We start from the raw sequence: 22122 nt of genomic DNA, 5'->3' as shown, positions 1-22122 counted from the left end.
GACCCAGCATGAGCTGGGACCAAACCAGGCTTGCTCAGTCCCAGCTTGAGTCGAGTCCAGCAGCCTCTGTCCATGGCCAGCCTGGACCTCCGCAGACAGGGACACTGCTGCCAGAGCAGCCTCTGCCCACAGTGAGCCTAGGCCTGCCACGGGCAGAGGCTGCTTCTTGGCAGCCTCCCCGCACGCTGCTATCTCTCAGAGGCAGCAGCATGGGCAGGGAGATGGGACTGTGGAAATGGTGCTGGCTCCCCCCACAGCACTGGCTCCTGCTCCCCTCCCCACCCCGTTGCCTCTGATACAGAGGAAAGGGGGTGGTGGTGGAGAAATGCAAGTAGTTGACTCTCATCTAGCGTAGGCTTATCAGTTAGTCGTTGACTACTCATTTACATCCATAGTGGGGAATACTGCAGAAATTCAACCTCAGGTACGCGGACTCCAGCTACCTCATTTTTGTAGCTGGAGTTCCATATCTTAGGTTGACTTTCTTCGGCAGTGTAGACCTGGCCTACGGGGGTGTGAAATCCACCTCTTGCTGACATGAACAGCACATGCTGATCACATCAGGGACAGGGTAGAATCATTAACTGTCATGATTGTGCTCTAGACTTAATGGGCATGCGGAGGAGGTTGTCTGGAGCTGTGAGAAGCTGTTTTCTCCAACTTGACTTCAAGAAAGGGGAAGTGGAGTGTGTGGAAAATTCCCAGATAGAGCAAAAAGGGACAGAGGTGAAAAAGCCAGGACTTAAAAAGGACTCAAAGAAGGCAAAAGGTAGAAGGTTTTTCAAGGGACAGAAAACTTTGGCAGCAGAGTGGAAGAAATGATCAGGCTTTCATAAAAGGGGATTGCTTTAACTATGGCCTAACCAAGGACAGGGAAAGCCAGCTGGGCTGGAAAGACTCTTGAACTGCAGGGGAAGGGTTCTAAACACCCTAGATAACTCTGCCCAAGCCCAAAGTACTCTCCACGGTAGTGAGGAATGAGAGAAATGGGGTGTGTATTGTTTTGGATAGTGCACTGGGACATCTGACCTGTACTGGCCCTTTAAGGGTTAAAACGCAGCCCTGGGGGAAGGCTCAGGCAATGGAGCCCATAGCTGAGGCAGATGCAACCAGTTAGGGTCCAGCTGGGGTTGCAGGAGGAGAATCGACACATACTTGCTCTGGCATTGAGCAAGAGGCTTCCTGGCGGTACAGCAGGGCTGGGGAAAGGGAGTCAGAGCTGGGGAGCTTCGACCTGACCTCACTCCCAGCCTGCAGGGCCTTAGTCAAGGCCTGAGCGTGCTAAGGCTGCAGGGACACAGCCAGTAATAGGAAAAGGCAACAGGTCCACACTCTCTTGCCAATGATGAGTGGCAGTTTCAGACTGCAGTTTGCCCAAGGCAGGGGCTAGACGACCACTGTCACTGGATCACTCTGAAGAGGTAACTGAAAACTAGCAGATATTCACCTTTAGTGAGATTCAGGGGAACATACAGGAGCTGCTGTTAGGTTTGGGGAGATGGCACTCGTTTCAGGCAACTGCACTGTGGAGTCCCCACTGCAAAGAGGAGAGTCAGACACAAAATGTATGACCAAGGGCATGCCTAGAAGCTGCTTACCAAGTAGCTGCATAGTACGTAAACTTTGCCCGGTCTCAGCAGGCTAAAGATATGTGGGAATCAGCATTTTGATCCCTTTACCATAGCTTTTTGTGTGTTCAGCAAAGGGAGCTCAAATAGATCGAGGGCAACAAGGAGCTAAGCTTTAAGACAGGAGAGGAGGTAAGAATGTCATAGGGAGGCTGTTGACACTGACAGAGCAAAGGGAAAGCAGAGAATAGTAAGAAAGGTGAGGAGGGATGTAAGTTGAGGTAAGTTGTAGAGAGCTGTTCAAGATGAGGACCAGTAGTATGAATGAGACACAGTGGGTAAGCAAAAGCCAGTGAGAGAGTTCTGACAGCAGACAGATCTGTTCTGTTCATCAATGAAGATAAGAACTTTACAACCACTAGTTTTCTGGCTTTTATTTCAAGTCTACAGTGACCGTGGACACACAAACTATTTAAAAAGTTGTGCTCTGAATACAAAAAAAAAAAAAAAAAAAAAAAAAAAAAAAGCAAAATAAATGTTTCTTAGTAATGCTCAAAACTGAATATTGAAAAAGAAGACTGAGCACGTACCTCAAATGTCATTTCTAGGAGATTTTTAGGGATCTGCATTATTCCTGTATCTCCTAGCTCTCCTGAAACACAAATCCATGGGTTTGATGTGGTGATGGCATTGCTTAGTTTTTTGATAGGGATTATCACACTCCTGTATGGAATCACTAAAACGAGGGAGGAAAAAAATCCAGAATCAAAACAACTGCATTTTAAGAGCGTGATTTACACAATGGATTATAATTAGGACCTGGTTCTTGTGCTGTACCTCAGAAGTATTACAAGTAAAAATCCTTCAATACATACTGTAAATGAGAATTTTAAAAGTATCCAACATGCAGTGTTTGCATGAACAATGAAAAATAGACACACATCATAAAAGAGGTCATAAAACCATTTCAAATTTAGATCGCTTAGTACAGTAAAACTCCATTGGTCTGGCATCCAATGGTCCGGCACTCCTGATGGTCCGGCACCGTCTGGAACCCAGAAGTGCTCCGGGCAGCCGGACCATTGGAGCTGCTCTGCCCCCGGCTTTCCCAGTCAGCCACTGTTGAAACTGACCAGCAGCTGACTCCGGGAAGCCGGGGGCACAGCACCCCAGCTGCTCTACGCCAGGCTTCCCGGCATTAGCTGCTGGTCAGTTTCAGCAGCAGCTGACTTGGAGATGCCTGGGGCAGAGCAGCTGGAGTGCTGCCGGGTTGGTCCCCTAGCGCCGAGGGGCGCATCCCCCCCACTCCACCCCAGACACCTGAAAGCCCCCCTTCCAATAGTCTGGCATATCTGATAATCTGATGATAGCTAAGGGGTTAGATACATCCTCTGTCAACTCATTGAGTATTCTAGAATGCACATCATAGGAATTATGATGTTAAACTAAAGCTAATGTGCAGCACAGTAGCTTTTGGGTGGTTTCAACACAGGCACCAATTATTCACTTGTGTATAAGTGCAGCCTCAACAATCAATTCCTAAAGTCTCTGTCATTGCAAACAAAATGTTCTCAATGTGCAGAGCTAGGAAGGACATCAAGAGTCTTTTGTCCTTCAAATTTAAACAACATCCTTTACGTTTTTTGGTGTTCTCTTGCAACATTTGGAGTTAATATACTCAAATGAAAACTGGCCAACATTTTTCAATGGCTATATATACCAAACACGGTGCATAAGCCAATAAATAAGAAATGATCAAAATGGACCCCAGTATAACACTGAGATGGAAATGTGGGAGACAAGTCAGAGAATGAGATAGGTAGGCCTTTCCTTACTTGTGCATAAACAATATATTTGTGATTGATCTGAACAGCCACCAGGTGTTGCTGTTGTACTGCAATGAAAGCTAGGAGCATTAACCTTGCAGTAAAACCAGTTCAGAGCAATAAGGAACTTTAGAAAATGCCTGCTTCATTGAATCTCCATTTTAAGAATGAAACAATATAATTCGAATTTATCATTATAGCCCTGTGTATCAGAATACTGGCAAAGCTGTTAATAATGTGTTGTCAGGCTGAAGACACAGATCTGGAGCTGTCATCCTCTGCAATATTACAAAGCAGACCCTCATTATACAGTGCTACAATTCAGTGGACACTATTCCCTCAGCTCCACTTAAAATCTACGGGAATCTCAGTAGGCCTTGATGTGAGATGGGATAGGTTACTGGTCCAACTGGCATCTAAAGGGTAGGGTGAAATTGCCCAAAGCAGTCTTCCTCTACAAAACTGCTTCCACCACTCAGAGTGACCTTGCCTGTAAAATACATGCAAGGTCACACTGTGCAGAGGATACCATTCTGAGTCTGTATGTGGCCAGCACCAGTGCTGCTCAACTGCACATGTGGCTCGAGTCAATTAAAATGTTGAAGCAGCTTGGTGGGCTAAACGTCCATGGTGGCCGATGGGTGCGCACTCACCTTTCAGTTGACGTAACTAAAAACACTCTGTGGTGTTGGGGAAAAACCTGTGGGAGGCTCAGCACCCACCTACCACAGCAGAAGCAGATCCGCTGTTTGGTGACTGGCAGAAGCCACTTTGGGGCAGGTGGAGAGTAAAGAGTGGCAGGTGGGCAGAGCCTAAGGGGACAGGTTGGAATGAGGGCAGGAAGGGGAGGTGTGAGGGCACAGCTTTTGGAGAGGAGGCAGAGCAAAGGCAGAAAAACTGAGTGAATGCAGGGTCTTGGGGGAGGGAACAGAGCAGGGTTGGGAAGAGACCACAAGAGAATGGGGATTTAGAGCAGGGGCAGAGTGAGGGAGGAACACCTCCAGAGAAATATAAAAACTTAGCGCCTGTGCGTAAGCCCCACCTAAGACAAAAAGGGGTGTGTGAACCCACCCAGGAGTTTTTGAGTGGAGCATTGTTTTGTGCAGCTGTTTTTGAGATAGGAGAGAGAGAGAAACCGAAGTGACAGACTACAACAGGGAGAAGAGCAGAAGAAATCTGGCAAGAAAAGCCGCAATTTCTACTTCGAAATGGAACATCCCCAAAGACCCAAACTTTAATTGCTTGGGTTGAAAGGGGAAACAGTACATAGTGTACACATATGGACACAGTAGGGCTGTCAACTTTCCCAACTCAATGGACCGGACGCCATTTGTAGCAATGTAATTCTACTTCTGTCTCATCCTTCAAAGTGTGCCATTAACAGGCCCCACAAAGTCCTATCTGTTTCTCAGACATAGGTGGACATATAGTGGCAAAACATGGGGAAGCCTGGAGATGTAGCAGACTTTTCTAGGTAATAAAAAAATGAAGGGCTACGTAATTCTATTATATGAAAATTTTACCAGGACACCTAAATACTGTAGTATTATCTGAATGCTACTCTCCTCCACAATCCCATTCTGTATCCAAAACACTCGCACATGAGCTTACACACAGCTGGTTACCCAAAGCAACTCCCAGAGGTGCTGATCTCAGTAGCCATGATTGCAGGCTGCTTGGTAAGACCCCAGTTACACTGATCATCTCAGGATCACTCTTCCGTCACCCCGGCAGCGACCATTTTTCACTCAAGACAAAGTCTGAGTCCCCAACTCACTGATTGTGGTGAAGACGCTCGTGAAGCAGAAGTAATCCACAGCATTGAGTGAAAGCAGGTGATAGAGGAACTGCTCTCGTTCTTCTTCACAGCGTAGGAAAGCGTAACGCTTATAAAGCTTCCTGTGAGAAAGCAAAATATTGTTGGTGCTTTAAAAAGAGACAATGTTAAAAGGTCTGTGGACCCCACAACACCACGCTAAGGGTTAATTTACACAGAAGGGAAGTATTAGATCTGCTGCTGGTATAAACTGGAAGAAATCCATTGAAGTCAATGTAACTATGTTGATGTACACTAGCAAAAGCACAAACCTGGTGTCATGTTATTGGGTTGTATTAAGAAAATGCAGAGCACTGTTGCACCCACTGTCTGTGTTTGCCCCAAAATTTATGTAAGGTGGGCTCTGTGAGGTGTCTAATGAAAGCTTATGCTATGCTGATTTTGTCTATGCTACTCATATACTTGTATGGTTTTTGTATGTAAAGTTATGAATATGGGCTCTGTACTTTCATTTTACATATTTTTGGTCTGGGAGACAGCAGCAGATGTCAACCACCTATTGTGAGGGGTGGTGGCCCAGTGAATGCTACATGGAAAATGGCTCTTAAGGGTTGCCAACTGACTCCTGAGGAACACACAATGGCCCCTTGCCTGAGAAGGACATACCTGGGTACTCCATGGCTCCTTGCCTAAAACAGACATTGACTGATTTGGCAATCATGTGAGGAACCATCACTCAGGAGAACAATGGATTTCCCCTATGGGCAAGGTTATAAAAGTATTCCGGCCTCCATCTTAGTCTTCGCTCCTGCCCTCCACTCCAGAAGCACCTTTGCTAAGGACAGAAGGCTGGGAAGAAATTGTGGACCCATCCTAACATAGGATGTACTCCACAGACTTTTAAGCTAGCAATTTGTTACATCTCTGCTAAGAGCCTGCATCAAGGACTTGGTGATTGATGTATGGAATGTGCTTTCTTTAGCCATCTCACTCTCAACCTTTTCTTTCTTTTATGAATAAACCTTTAGGTTTTAGTTTCTAAAGGATCGGTACAGTGTTCTCTTTCGGGTAAGATCTGAGGTATAAATTGACCTGAGACTCTGGATGGTCCTTTGGGACTGGGAGAATCTGTTCGGAGTTGGTGAGATGAAGTTGTAAGGAGTGGTGCTGGTTGAGGCACAGGTAAAGCTGGAGTGTCTAAGGGGATTTGCTTTTGCAATTTCTTGCTGGCCAGATTGGCAACTGGAGTGCCATGTGTGACTGGTTTGGTGCCTTACAGAGGAGGACCCCAGTCCTGGCGTGTGAATAGCCCTGGTTCTAAGCATTTCACCTTGATTTGAGCCTCTCAGTGCTGCTCCAGGCCACCTTACGTATTTAATACCAGTATATAAACTCCTGTACGAAGGCAGATACTCCCAATGGGAACACACACCAATTTTTATACATATTATATACTAGGGGGCTGTGCCCCCTGTTCGCTGCACTTGCCCAACCCCCTCTCCCAGGGGGTAGGCAACCCCAGCTCTCTCCCTGGCCACAGTGGAGGGCTGGGCTGCAGCTGTACTAGCCTGGGTCCTTCCCACCTCTGCCACGCCAGCCCAGGACCCCCTTCTCCCACCTCCCCCACAAACCAGGGTCTTTGCCTCCCCCACCAACCCAGGCCCTTTCCCTCCCCCCTCAACCCTAATCCCTGCTGTTCTAACCCCAGTGGCCGGGGAGGCGCAGGGGTGCCTGCCCACCTCACACGGGGTGCAGTGAGGCACAGGTAGCGCTGTGCAGACACAGCACTCCAGGACACTGCAGCTTGCTGAGGTGGGGAAAGTCGCGGTGCAGGGGGCCGCTGTCCTGAATTCTCCCCCCGGCCGTCCTGCTTGCGCTGCTCGCTGCCCCAGCCCTGCCTGCTGGGAGTGGAAAGGAAGGAGCAGACAGGTTGGTGCGGCGGATTGAGGTTGCTGTGCCAGCCAAGGGTAGTGCAGCCACTGGGGAGGGGATGAGTCTCTGCGAGGGCAGCCGGACTCCGGGTGCTCAGGCACTGTGTTCCGGCTCCCCAAGAACCTGGAAGTGGGAGAGCCCCCAAGAGCCCACTGCTGGCACATAAACCTGTCTGGGGACTCCGCTCCTACCGCCTGTCCCCGGGTTGCTGTCCTGAGCACAGCACCCTCCCTCCCAGGCAGGCTGCGATGTGGGGTCTGCCGGCTACTGTGCCATATTTCTTGGCACTGAAAGCCCTGTGGGGTGGAGGGCGGAGGAAGGGGAGTAGGAGCTTGGTTTAAAATAGCAATTCCAAGTGGTGAGGGGAAGCAGTGAGGTTGGGCTGGAGCTGGGGGAGAGGAAGGAGGCAGGTGGGACGCAGAGCAACGTGATGACGTCACTCAGTTGTCCTGCAGGAAAAACCTTTAAAAATATATATATAGAGAAATGATGTATGAAGGCTCAATAAAGGTGAGGGGGAGCAAAGGGAATCCCACCCTGTTGCAGCTGGTATCTAGAGTTCTTTCCCTATTTCAAATTAATTAATCCAGTGGCTGAAAGTTGGCTTGTTGTGAAGACTATGGACATGTCTGCATTTGTAAATGGACTGGGGCCATTTGTTTCCCACAAAGAGGAAATGGACTAAGGTAAGCTGTGGTCTTCACTAAGTCTGCGAAGAGCAGTGGATGGGAACTAATGCTATTTAAAGGCACAGCTACCCTGTCTGAGTCCCCTCTTGGTTCAAGCTTTCCTCAAACCTTCCTTTTGTGGAGTGAGGAATGCATGATGTCCTAATTGACTCTGCTCAGGCTCTGCAAGTTGTGCTGGGTGTTTCCCCTTCCATCTGCTAATTCTGGAAGGACCTCAGCAATCCAAAAATTGACAGGGTCTTGATAAAGGGTGTCAGGAAACAGACCATCCCAAATCCAGACTCATACAACACCCTCTCTCTGACTGGTGCTAGCTAGCTTTAGTCCCAGATCAGCTGCAAAGCCAGATAGTTCACAGGGCAACCTTAAAACCTAATCAGGGTACTGTGAAACCAATGATTTAAGAACAATAAGTTACTCTTACTTAGCGAGTGCTTGGTTGGAGAGAAGCTGCTTTAGGTGCTGAGATAAAAGCTTCTTTTCAAGAGACAACCTTATCCATGCTCGCGCTCGGCCTACATCAGTCTTTATCTCACTCATGTTCTGAATATGCCTGAAATGGGAGGAAGGGAGGGGGACACAAGAAAAAAAAAAATCACTAAATCCTGCCCATTTAAAAGGACAGCATCCAATATATCACAGAACTTTAATTGAATTTAAAAACATCTCTGGAAATGAAAACTGCTTACAAAATATGCAAAAATCTGCAATCCCCCCACCCCCCAAATTAGAGAAGTCTTACCAGAAGTAAAACAAAGTTCATGTGGCTTTCAGCAAATATATAAAGTTTTCAATACATCCTGTGAAAGCTAGCATACTGCTGGAAAAAAAACTTTTGAAATAAAACATTTAAAAAATGAGTTTAAAAAACTTCTTAGAAAGTCTTTTGTAGTTTTGCAAAGCCATTTGGAATTGTTTATACTGTGTATAGGCCCAGACTGCCTCGAGCAAAGGAACACAGTTAGCACCTTGCTAGAAGGGTGTTTGAACACTATTCAGGCTACCACTCATCTGTACTAGGGATGTTAAATATCAGTAAATTGAATAGTCAAGTAACCTCATGCACTTTTCTCAGTCACTCAACTATTCTATAGTCCCTGGGGGCAGGGCTGACAACCAATGCAACCTGGCCCCTCTCCCTGGGAGCTCTCTGCCACTCTGTGCTGCTTCCTCAGTATCAGAGGCAGCAGCGTGGGGTGCCAGGTGGGAACTGGTCTATGAGGGGAGCCAGTTTAAAACCCAGCCCCCCTTGCGGACTGGATGCTTGTCACCCCAGGCTGCTGCCTCTGATACAGGGGTGGCAGCAGCCCCTGTTTGGGGAGGGGGTGGGGCTGTCTGAGCTTCTGGACCTGGCATGAGCTGAAACTGAGCAGGGCTGCCTGCCTGTCTACCTCCCAATAACACTTTAAATGCAGAGCCACAACAGGGGTAGGTCCTGGACCCACAGCAAGCCAGGACTGAGACAGGCTGCTGGCCAGTCTGCTCAAAATTTACTGGTAGGGGGGGGGGGAAATGCGTGTAGTCTATAGCATTAACCAATAAGCTTTTGCTTATCAGTTAATCGGCTACACTATTACACCCCTAATCTATAGCATAGAGGCTGAGGTAATAATACTTCAAACAGGGGAAGCAAGAGGCTGCGCAGGCCTTCGAGCAAGGTGAGGGGAAGGGCAGCTCTGTGATTCCAAAGGGATAGGCTGAAGCAGCCAGCTCTCTGCACTGCCCAGAGACCAGCAGCGCCCCTCCCCACAGCTCTCAGAGCGGCATGGAGTGTGCTATACAGCCTTCCGGCAGCGATTTAGAGGGCCCAGGCCTCTGGCTGCTGCCACAAGCTCCAGGCCTCTTTGATTTGCTAGGTCCTGGGGCAACTGTCACCCTGTCCCCCTTTCCCCACCCGTCAGGGCTGACTTCAAAAAAGCAACAGTCACATTGGGAAATCCAGTTATACAACAGCAGCTCCCTTGTCAGCTTTCACAAATGTGTGTCTTGGAAGCTACCATCTACACTCCTAAACTAGGATACAGTATAAAACAGCGGTTCCCAAACTTTTCAGCATCACACCCCCTTTTTGATTTTTGAGACAGCCCCCCCTCCCCCCCCCAAAAAGCAGCAGCAAAACTCGAGGGAATAAAAGGAACTGACCGAGGACGAAAAACAAGAATAGCAGCAAAACGTGTGTGTGTGTGTGTGTGTGTGTGTGTGTGTGTGTGTGTGTGTGGATCACCTTGCGTCCCCCCTGGAATTTCTTCACGCCCCCCCAGTTTGGGAACCCATGGTCTAAAAGCAGGCACAGATGGTAAAATGATAGTTGCTACTGAGACATTCCCATTGTGCCTATCACTGGTAGCAGCAGCCATAGAATATTTAAGAAAAAGAGGCCTAAAATAGACAAAGCCAGCAGGAATGTGTTCCAAGAGCACTTAACACCTACCAGTGTTATCCTTGTCAGGAGACTGAGTCCCCCAACAAAAATAATTTTCTCCAGTATAGTCGGTATCTAAATTGCTAGTTTTTCCAGATATTTACAGTAAGACCCCTTCAGACTTCCAGAGAAGTCTAAAAAGGGCCTTGCGTAAGTAATAATCAAGCCCAGTAAGTTTTCTACATATCTGTTTGAAAAAAAGCAGAGCTATTGTGTAGATTTTTGTAATAAAATTTCCATGTTCAAACTTGGAAAGAACCCTAGAGGCTGCAAAGTCTATAATATACGCAACTTTAGAATAGAAAAAAAACCCTGCCGTGGCTAATTGGAGCCTTTAAAAAGAAATAATGACTAGGAAAAATGAATACAGGCAGTCCCCGAGTTACGCGGATCCGACTTATGTCTGATCCGCACTTACGAACGGGGCTTTCTTGCCCCGGAGTTGGTAGGCAGCGGGACCACCCAGAGCGCAGCGGTCCCACCACCTCGACCTCCGGGGCGAGAAAAGCTGCTTCGGGTGCCCCTGGTCTGCTGGGGACCGTCTCCAGCAGACCAGGGACACCCGGAGCAAAGCCGGGGAGGCGGAGGGGTCCCGTGCCTCTGAGGCTTTGCTGTGGCAAACCCGGGGAGGCGCGGCACCCTGCCACCGCTGCCTCTGGTCTGCTGGGGACCGTCTCCAGCAGACCAGGGACACCCGAAGCAAAACCGGGGAGGCGGAGGGGTCCCGCGCCTCTGAGGCTTTGCTGTGGCAAAGCCTCAAAGGCATGGCACCCCGCCGCCGCTGCCGCTTTGCTCCCGGTGCCTCTGGTCTGCTGGGGACCGCCTCTGAGGCTTTGCTCCTGGTGTCCCTGGTCTGCTGGAGACGGTCCCCAGCAGACCAGAGGCACGGGGAGCAAAGCCGCAGTGGCTGCGGGTCCCGCACCTCTGAGGCTTTGCCAGAGCAAAGTCTCAGAGGCGCGGCACCCCGCCACCGCTGCGGCTTTGCTCCCCGTGTCCCTGGTCTGCTGGGGGGGGGGGGGGGGGAGAGCGCAGCTAGTGCGCCCCCCCCCCCCAGCAGACCAGGCTTTTGTTGTGGACCCTGGGGTAGAGCAGCTGGGGTGCTGCCGGTTTGGTCCCGCAGGGACCTACCTGGCAGCCCAGATGTTCTGTCCCAGGCTCGAGATTCAGCCGCTGTTGAAACTGATCAGTGGCTGATTCCAGGAAGCTGGGGGCAGAGCAATTCTGCCTCCAGCTTCCTGTAGTCATCCCCTGGTCAGTTTCAGCAGCAGCGGCTGAATCTGGAGCCAGTTCCGACTTACATACAAATTCAAGTTAAGAACAAACCTATAGTCCCTATCTTGTACGTAACCCGGGGACTGCCTGTAGTGCTTCTCAGTGCATGGAAAAAGTAGCTGCGAACTTGTTAATTTTCACTCAACTTGCATGTTAAGTGCACAGGCAATTAACACAGCTCCATCCCTTTGAGTAAGTCTCTAAGCTTCATCAACTAAGACTGAACTGAGCTTTGTTAACACCTGCTTTCTAACTCACATAGCACCTGATTTTTGCTCTACAAAAATGCGCCGAGCTAGGAAACTTGACAACATTTACTCCAAAAAAAAAAACCTGTTTGATCAAGTTGTGCTATAACTGCTGCTTATTATGCTGACTAGTATAGTCTCTTTATTACCACCTTGTAATCTGCCCCTACCTACAATGAGAGTATGGCTTCTCCCTCCCATTGGCAAAAGTACTCCATCTCCCCCAAGAGCTGGTAGCTATGCCAAATGGAGAAGGCCTCCCTGTCACACAGCACTGACTACAGCAATGGCGAGATTGGAATAGCTGCATTGCTCAGGGTGTGTATTTTCTTCCCCGAAGCCAGGGCTACTCAACACATGGCCCGTGGCCCGCATACCATTGTTTGTGGCCCGCGGCAGTTTGGGTTTACACAAGGCTCAACACGCGGCCTGTGGGTGGGAGCCAAAACAAAAAAGTAGTCAACATAATGGTCTCCTGTTGATACGCATTTTAATAGTTCAATTCCTGGACTGTCATTGCTCATTAAAAGTGCTGTCGTATGGGTGGAAATCGGGTAAATATTGCATTTAATTAACATCAGCACAACTGACTCCGTGTTGTGTAGTCTTGCCTTAATTTTTGTATTCGTGCCCGTCAGTGTGAAAAGCTATTTGCATATATATTTGCATGTACATGCAACCACACTTAAGTTGTGGCCCTCAGCATGGGCTGTGAGTAGCATTGTGGCCTCCAGGTTTTCCAAAGTTAAGTAGCCCCATCCTAGCAATGTAAGTTGCTAGCATAGACCAAAGTCTACAAGTGTACTAAGATTTTACAGTCTGATTAATTATAACTCCCCACCTGTCTGCAAAAGCAGACTATAGTTACACGTGTGTTCTTGTCTTCCACTAAGTCATTGCTTCCCTTTTTCAGCACTGACGTGTGCCAGTTGAATCACAACAGAGAACCCTGTCCTGGAGCTGGTAAGCACTGTGTGAGGCAAACCCCTTCTTTGGATCAGACTCTGACAGCTAGCTGTTAGGGCTTCGAGAGAATTGAGCAACAGGAGGGACACATCACTACTCCACATCATGTTGAGGCACACTCTGCTGTTATTTAAAGTCTTCTGAGATAAGATTAAAGCACAACATTTCCGACCCCCACCCTCCTGCTCATTTTAACTTATCTGCAATAGGAAACACTAAATTGAATTTTCTCTTAGGAAAAGAATATATTCTAAGAGGGAGGTACCTAAACACTAATTTATTCTCCCTGCCTACCTCACAGCTGTCTATTTCTGGTGCAGAACCAGACATCTGTTCAGGGATTTGCATAGATTGCACACTTGAAAAACATGCAGCTTACCTAAAAAACAAAAAGGCTCAGTAATCATTATCAGTGCTAACAAAGGAAACTTGTAACCAGCACTGCAGAACAACTGTGGACTTTGCTACCTATTTATTTCATTTGCACCTGCTGTAATGTGAATAGTTCTTACAACTTATTTTGGTAAGTTAAAAAGTGGGGTGTGTATATTTTTTTATTATATTATATATATATATATATATATATATATATATATATATAAATAAATAAATAAATAAATAAATAAATAAAAAAAATAATTACACAAAGCTTCTCCCGGTCTCCCTGGTCTGCTGGGGGGGGGGTCCAGCAAAGCCGCTGGACCCCCCCAGCAGACCAGGGACACCCGAGCAAAGCCGCCGCCTGGGCGGCTTTGCTCGTTTGCCCGGGAGCAAAGCCGCCCAGGCAGCGGGACCCCCACCGCCTGGGCGGCTTTGTTCCTGTCCCCCTGGTCTGCTGGGGGAGGACTCCCCCCAGTACCCCAGGGAGACCGGAGCAAAGCCGCACGGGCAGCAGGGTCCCTCCACCTGTGCGGCTTTGCTCGGGTCTCCCTGGTCTGCTGGGGGGGAGGGGGCGCAGCTAGTGCGCGCCCCCCCCCCCCCAGCAGACCAGGCTTTTGTTGCGGAACGCCTCGGATAGAGCAGCTGGGGTGCTGCCGGGTTGGCTCTGTGGGAACCTACCGGGCAGCGCCCCAGCTGTTCTGCCCCAGGCTCCAGATTCAGCAGCTGTTGAAACTGATCAGGCTGATTCCAGGAAGCTGGGGGCAGAGCAACTCTGCTTCCAGCTTCCTGTCGTCAGTCCCTGGTCAGTTTCAGTGGCAGCAGCTGAATCTGGAGCCAGTTCCGACTTACATACAAATTCAACTGAAGAACAAACCTATAGTCCCTATCTTGTACGTAACCCGGGGACTGCCTGTACTCATTTCCACTGTTGTGAGGAAAACACCAAACAGTAATGGCTTCTGTCCTATGTAACAACATTTCGGGAGGGGGGGGGAAACCTACTTTTTTACACTAACTTGGGTTTACTATAAATCAATTGATGGTAGTGGTATGGCCTGGAATCCTCAACTCAGGTTAAGGGCTAGGCGCTGTCTAAACACAGTGAGAGGGTCCTTCCTCTGAAGTGCTTACAATCCAAGCAGATTAAAAAAAAAAAAGAATGGGAGTAGAAAGAGGCAAACAGAGGCGAAGAGAAACGCTCAAGGTGTCACAGTAGGCAGTGGCAGAGCTGGGAAAAGAAACAACAGCTCCTGACTCTCAATCCAGCAACCTATCCTCTAGCAACAGTTCTCTAAATATATGCCATTAATGGTGCACAGACTCTTTGTAAAGCAAAACACATTTGAAAATTGCTTCTTGCTGTTGTCTGTCTCCCTATTATTTTTAAATGGCAACTTTGAGCAAAGGCTGCAGTGGACACAATATTGAACACCTGCAATAGCCATCACATTGTTCAAAGTGAAAGAAAGCAAGGCTGAATATTCTAAGTTGTTTACATAACCTTTTAACTATCAAAGATCAAAGCAGGCAATACTTAGGGCACTGCTTAATCTATTTGCCATTAGTAGACTTAGGCCAGATCTACGCTACAGAGTGGTATCACTATGACTACTACATCTTGCAGCGCTGTGAGAAGTCTGCACCCGAGTGATGGCAATTATACTGACCAACCCCCACGTGCCTCCCATTTGCAGACAACACTACCCGTGGTGTGGTAACATTTTAATAGTGGGGATGCTGACATCCTCCCCCGCAGCTGGAGGCCAGGAGCAAACAGCTGGGATCTGGGGAACAGGGCTGGCCACAAAGCACTCCCGTGCACTGGGCCAGCAGACAGGACCCTGAGTGCGGAGCCAGTAGCAGACCTCTGGAGCGAGGGGCAGCAGCTTGATGCCCCGGTGGGGAGCCAGCAGCACACGAGGCAGCAGCCAGGACTCTGGGCACTATTGCACTCTTTGTACTTAGTTCCCGTGCCTATGAGCACTAAACGGATGCTAGTGCTTCTCCCTCCTGGGGAGATGGATTAACTGTGCAGACAGGAGATGGTCTCCCATCAGCATAGGAGTGTCTTCACTACAGCACCGTTGCCACAAGTCTGCATGTGAAACCACGCCCTTAGTGCCACACGACTTCTACAATTATCCCTCTTTTTTACTTCAGCATAAAGCTTTGTGTGTAGTCAAGCAACTAATTAAGGTAAGCTCGTTGGAGGGTTACATAGGTTAGACTGAATTTATCCTCTGGCCATTAGCATGTGGTATGACCAAATATGCTTGTGTATATTCCTGGGTGGACAGAAGTTGAAGGGGGATTTTGCTTCAAATATTTTTTTCCATGGAGTAGGAAGGAATCACATGATTCAAGCAATACAGCAAGCAACAAGGTCATGCTTTCATTAGTCAGCCCTGTTGCTATTTGGAGGGGGGAGGGGAAGATGCAATACTAACCATGCTGCCTCCTATGCCTGAAATAATCTCCCTCATCTTGTACAACAAGCCTGTTTCTATTCCAGATCTCTTGTACTTGAACCCCTTGTAATAGTCACTGACCCCTTCCATGTTTGCCAACTTAACAGACTGGGCTGGATTTACTATTCTGGGAGCCCAAGGCTATTAGACTTTGTGTGGCTCCCTAGACTCCAGGGTGGGCCCAAAAATGAGGAGTTCAGAGTGCAGGAGAGGTGGTTGAGGCAGGAGAGTGGGGTGAGGGAGGGGGTGAGGGCTCCAACTGGGAGTAAGGGCTTTGGGGAGGGTTACGGGGTTTGGAGTGTGGCTCCAGGATAGGAGGCTGGGGTGGGGGTGTAGGGCCTGGGCAGGAATTTGGGTACTAGAGCAGGCTCAGGGCTGGAGTGTGGGGTCTAGGAGATAGAGTATCGGGGGGGCTCAGGGCTGGGGAAGGGTTTTGGGGTACAGAGTGCTTATCTGGGGCAGCTCCTGTTTGGGGGAGGGAAAGCAGGCAGTTTAGGGTGGCTTGAGCTGCCCTGTAGACCCCACCTTACCCCCAGCTCCCATTAGCCTGAAATCTCTTGTGGTGTGGATACACCTCTTCTTTACCCCAACACAGCAGGGCCAGATCATACTCATGGCCTTTAATGCCTGCAGACCAATCCCTCAAGATAATGGGGCCTCATAAACCGATCTGGACCCTTGGCAGCCCGAAGATCCTTTTTACAGGCTCCCCCTTAGCCCAAGGCTCTGGGCTGCAGCCCCTAAAGCCCCTTTCTTAATCCAGCCTGGTTAACAGACCTAAATGTAGACAAACACCTATGTCAGGGGTGGCCAACCCATTCTGGGCAAAGAGCCAAGATATCAGTAGATCCAGCATGAAGATCCAGGGTTTATTTAAAAAAAAAAAAAAAAAAAACCCTGCCCCTTTAAGAAAACGCGTTTAGAGGCTTTTTGGCCACATCAGGTCCCCGCCGGCCGAAGCCATCTTTAATACTCCATCTTTAATGGCGGCACCAGACAGCTCCCCTGCCTCCATGAGTACAAGGAGCCAGGAGGAAAGGGCCATTTTCAGGGGCGCAGGGGGGCTTCATTTGAAAATGAACCCTCTTTGCTGGCACCACCTTTTCTTTTTTTTCTTTGTAAAACACCATACCCACCAAGCGTACAGTCAATATTCCTTGCACTCTACTATAACAATAGTGAAACAAGAGACAAGGTGGGTGAGGTAATAACTGAAGTTGGTCCAATAACAGACATTACCTCACTCAGCTTGTATCCAATATCCTGGGACTGACATGGATATAACACTACACACAAGTCATGAAACAAGTTAATTATGTACTGTAGGCAAGATGAAATGTGTTATTTTGACAAAGTTACATCATCTCACTACTGGAAAGCATTTTTATTAGTCCCTTGGTAATCTGTATTGCTACTACCATGTTTTTGCCAGATGAATGCAGTTAGCCAATACCCCACTCCATCTTGTTTTTTACATGGACTGGGAAACACTCCGCAAGACACTTTGGTTTTCTTCCTCTTTCTGTAAATCGGTGGCAGTGCTCCAGGAAAACCATCATCATGCCATCTTTTTATATTCTTGGCTACTGTACTTTTCTGACACTAACACTCTCAGTAAAACATCAGAAGGTTGGTTACAACGGGCAGTAAGAGTGAGCAGTCCCTAACACCCCAAAAGAATGCATTCCCTTAGGAATCACTGCTTGGAACCTCCCAGCCTTCTTGTTCTCTATGAGCTTCCAAACTTTACTATGAGCGAGACCCTTCTAGAGCAGTGTTTCTTAAACTATGTTCTGCAGAACACTGGTGTGCCATGAATAACTCACAGGTGTGCTGCGACCTCTTTGTTTTTGTTACTTCTTTGTTTTTCGTCTTTTTTTGTCCGACAAATTTTTTTTGAAGAAAATTTTCATAGTGTTCCGCATAAAAAAAATTGTGTGGTGTACCGTGGTCTCAAAAAGATTAAGCAACATTGTTCTACAGCACAGTAATGCAGTAAATCTTTCCATTTCAAGTGCTAACTGGATGGCTTTATATTGTGGCATCTGTACTTCGATTTCTAAACACCTTAAATTTCCTTCCTTTTTCCCTAAAAATATATGAGTGAGACTGCTCATGGCCAGGGCTGCTCTGCACCCAGCACGTGCTCACAGCCAGCTAGGCTGCTGTGCTCATGCTGCCCCAGAGTGCCTGAGGAAGAAATGTGTGGCAGCTGCAACGGTGACTCCAGGACCCAGGTATTAGGTATGGGGGGTGGGAGGGCTGGGAGTGCCTGGCTGTGAGGGAGAGGGGAGGCATTAAGCTGGGGAAGGCCTGGCTCTGGGGAAGGGAAGAGGCATTAGGTTGGGGGTGCCTGGCTCTGGGGGAGTAGAGGGGGATTGGGTTAGAACAGGGGTATGGGAATGCCTGGCTCTGGGGAAGAGGAGGGGGTTATTGTGTTAATATTTTGGGTTATTTATTTATTCCCAAATAAAAATCACAAAACATATATTAATTTTATATCAATAAATGTGTCAAATTTTTGCAATTTATTTCAACAGAACAAGTTATGTATCTCATAAAAAATAAAAAGTGCCTTAAATTTATATTTAAATTAAAAATTATTTTATATGAGCAAATAATTTTATACATCAAATTATTGTATTATATTAAAACAAGACTTGAAAAAATTATAAAATATACCTAAAACATCATCTAATAATAATAAATAATTATGACTTTCTGATAAAGTACATTTTCTTTGGTGGCCCTGAAAGCTATCAGTTTTCATTTGTACAGCCCTCAGTAGGCTTCGAGTTTGGCATGCCTGTTACAGACTAACAGATTTAATCGCGCATAAGCTTTCGTGGGCAAAAATCCACTTTGTCAGATGCAAGTGGGTCTTTTCCCATGAAAGCTTATGCTCCAATAAATCTCTTAATCTATAAAGAGCCACAGGACTTCTCGTTGTTTATGCAGATTCAGACTAACACGGCTACCCTTCTGATACTTGTTACCATGTAATCAGTTGCTTAACAGTTGTCCCACAAGGCCAGTTTATACCTGGCCAAACACCAGCGGCATGGATTTGAAGTTCCTTTCAGTAACATAAAAGACACATGGTAACCATGACCGGGCTTATTTCAGGACTTGTTGACTAGTTGATGATTTTAAAAAAGCAACTGACCTGCCAAAGATTAGTCAATGAGCAAATCTTCCAGAAGATAAGGGATGTTTGTTGGACTACTGTCCTTGAAACTAAATTTGACTACCTTTTACTACCGGTACTTTCTACTAAGAAATGTATTGGATAGGCGACAATCCACAAAGAGCATCAAGTAGAATTCCAATAGTAATTAACAACTCAGCACCATCCTGAGATCCATTTAAAGAATGTACAAGCAGCAACTGTATTCTCAGGTCAAGATCTGATAAGTCATGTTCAAATCTACTCTTGTTAGAAAGAATTCTCTCTGTAATCTTTATTATTCACAGATTTGGTCAGAAATATCTCCTGTTTAAAGCAATGAAAACCCTCATTGCTAGGGATATAAAATTTACTTTGACACACTCTCTCTTTCTCTCTCTCCAGAGAAAGATTAAATTATTAATCAACTGAGCAATTAGAACAGTGAAACAGGTTCAGCTGTAAAAAAAAGCCTGCACATGCTTTGTCTAGTATTGAATAAATAGAGTTATTTGGTCTCCATCCTAATCCCAGTGACAGATGTCCACATCAGAAATGCCGACCACCACAAAAGGGTAGAAACTAACAACTTTGTTGACTGTGTCTACAGAGAAGCCAAAGACTGCATGAACCATGGAGACAGCGCTATCTTCTCATCTGCACAGAGGATCCCTCTTGATGATAAGCGATTGTTTAAGTGTTCATGCCCAATATGTGCTCTCACAGTGTATGTAAATTCTGCATCTGTGAAAGATGCTGGCTTGAGAGCCCTGGAGACTAAAGCCCATTATTTATTGACTGAATAGGTACAATAGCAAGCATGGAAGCTGCTAAGCTGCACCCCCCACATGGTTTATGTCAGTGTACCTGAACTATGGTCTGGAGGTAGTACAGTGTCTGCCTGGCCCAGTCAACAATGAGTTTCTGAACACAACATTAACCAAGCTTCTAGTCAGCAGTAGTAATGACATGATTCATTTATTTACAGAGAAGACTAGGACTAATTGTCATTAAATGGTAACTCGTGGTCACTACCAACCTGAATTAAAATTGAGCTAGTCACCTAGCAATGAAAAGTCTTAAATCTTATTACTAATCCTCAGTGTCAATCAAGCCCCCAACTCATTTAATATAGTTTCAGTTTCTTTAAACCATCAGTATATAAACCAGTGGTCCCCAACCTTTTGGGGCTGCCACCCGGGGTGCAAAAATGGCCTTTGGCTGACCCGTGGGCACTGCGTTGGGGACCACTGATTTTATAAACTATTCCATAAAATTACTACAGTAAACTTCCGATAATCCACCACCTTTGGGACCCAGTGGGTGCCGGATTATCAGATATGCCGGAGTATCAAGAGGTACTTCGGAAGGGGGGCTATGAAGGGGGGGGGAAGGGGTGAAGCCCCGCGCAGCTGCGGGCGACAGACCAGCCGGGGCTGCAAGTGGCAGCAGTGACTTGGGGAAGTGGCGGGGCAGCGCAGCCTGGGTGCTGCTGGGTTGGTCCCACAGTGCTGCCCCTCACCTGAATAGTGCTGAAGGACCAACCTAGGAGCACCCCAGCTGCTCTGTCCCTGGCTTCCCCAAGTCTGCCGCTCGTCAGTTTCAGCAGTGGCAGCAGCGCGTAGCAGAGCAGAGCAGCTGGGGTGCTGCCGAGCAGGGGGGTGAGGGGCGGTGCTGCGGGACCAACCGGGCAGCACCCTAGCTGCTCTGAGCCTCTTCCCCAAGTCCGCCACTGGTCTGTTTCAGCAGCGGCAGCAGCAGACTTGGGGAAGCGGCACGGAGCAGCTCCAATTGTCCGGCCGGCTGGAGCACTTCTGGATTCCAGTTGGTGCCGGACTATCAGGAGTGCCGGACCACTGGATGCCGGACAATTGGAGTTTTACTGTACTATGGTTATTTTGGATCAGCTGACTAATTTTCTTACAAAACATTTGTTTCATAATAGTTATAATTTGCATTTAAAAAACCATAGATGCCATACAATTTTCTGTATCTTTTTACTCTAGTCTTCCTGATGAAACAATATTTCTGGAATTATATTTCATTGAGAGCAATCATTAAACTTTGTGCTTGGCTCAATATAGGTTTTCAAAATCTCATTACCTTTTCAATAGCAATTTTAATGAAATACCTACCTATTTAGAAATTAATACAGATCAACCATTATGGACAGATTTTGTATGCCCATCTGGATTCTAGTTTCTTTTTCTTTGGCCATCTTAGGTTTTCCTGCTTCAACAAATAAAATGCTATAGCTGGTATTTCAGCAGATCTATGTAAAATTATAATATTTTGCTCTACTAAAAAGTTTTACATGAGGAATAAGGCTTCAGGATTGTCATGGATTCCATGGCTTTGTGACATATGTGACTTATGCAGCAGTTTTTTAGACGGTAAGCCACACAGATGTGAGTGAGTATGTGGTCCTTTCATAGTAGGGATGATGAATTCTACTTAACCCAAATAAATCCAAAGCATTTGTGTTAATGGAATCTGTCTAATGCTCCTTAAGGTCATTATAAGGGTAAGATACTGTACCTCATATCATGGATAAGTGAGACTCTCAATGTAGGTAAGGTAATTCCTGTGTCAGACTTCCTTCTTTCCGGGCCAAGGGCAACTATATTGGGGGAAAAAAAAAAAAAAAAAAAAAAAAGATAATATTAAGAGATTAAAAAGTGATGATAGTTTGTAGTACAGGTTGGACCTCACTGGTCCAGCACCCTGGGGACTTGACTGGTCCCTTCTGTCATGGCCATGCTGCTACTGGGCTAGGGCTCCAGCCTGCCCTCACAGCTGCCTCAGCCTGCAGGGCTGTCCCTGGCCCCGTTACTGCTAGGATCACAGTGCCATGGCCAAAACTGCGCAGCCAGGGCAGAGCTCCGCAGCCAGAGTTCTGCAGCAGGAGTGGAGGGACGGAGCCGGAGCTCCGTGGCTCGGACTAGAGGTCCCTGGCTGCCACTGGGGCTGGAGTTTCCCGACCACTGGAGCCAGAACAAGGCCGGAGCTCTGTGGTCAGAGCTCCCTGGCTGCTGCTGGGGTTGGAGTTCGCTGGCCAAGGCTGGAGGTCCATGGCTGCGGTCAGGCTAGAACTCCCCGGCCACGGGGGCTAGAAAGCTCTGCTGGAGCTAGAATTCCCTGCCATGCCGTCCATCGTCCCCCCGCCTCCACACTCTGGGCTCCTGGCTCAATTGCCAGCGCTCCTGCCCGCCACCAGACCTCCCTCTTCCTGGGCTCTGTGGTCCAGGAACATCCATGGTCCATGCCGGACCACAGATGTTGCTAGACCAGTGAGTTTTGGTTAAGGGAGGTACGACCTGTATATTAATGTACACATCTGTAATAGAAGTCCTACAGTACTAAAGAACTGCAACAGTTATGTGCAGTTTCAGGAATATGGCCTGGCA

The 22122-nt window shown here is 47.5% G+C and overlaps 1 protein-coding gene across 4 annotated transcripts in view; it reads right to left on the bottom strand.

Annotated features, from left to right (window-relative positions):
* The window catches only part of DENND5B (DENN domain containing 5B), a 191149-nt gene that overhangs the window by 12892 nt on the left and 156135 nt on the right, over window positions 1-22122 (bottom strand). For all 4 annotated transcript variants that reach the window (XM_089782208.1, XM_075940587.2, XM_075940572.2 and 1 more), the window contains 4 exons: window positions 21254-21335; window positions 8217-8345; window positions 5172-5293; window positions 2159-2304 (listed from right to left, as the gene is read on the bottom strand). In XM_089782208.1, the coding sequence (XP_089638334.1) occupies window positions 2159-2304; window positions 5172-5293; window positions 8217-8345; window positions 21254-21335 (479 nt within the window). The remainder of the gene's footprint in view (window positions 1-2158; window positions 2305-5171; window positions 5294-8216; window positions 8346-21253; window positions 21336-22122) is intronic.

The sequence above is a fragment of the Pelodiscus sinensis genome, chromosome 1, assembly GCF_052426305.1.
Source record: "Pelodiscus sinensis isolate ZL-2025 chromosome 1, ASM5242630v1, whole genome shotgun sequence".
NCBI classification, from domain to species: Eukaryota; Metazoa; Chordata; order Testudines; family Trionychidae; genus Pelodiscus; species Pelodiscus sinensis.
Note: the sequence above shows the minus strand (reverse complement) of the source record. Positions and strands in the feature narration are given on the sequence as shown.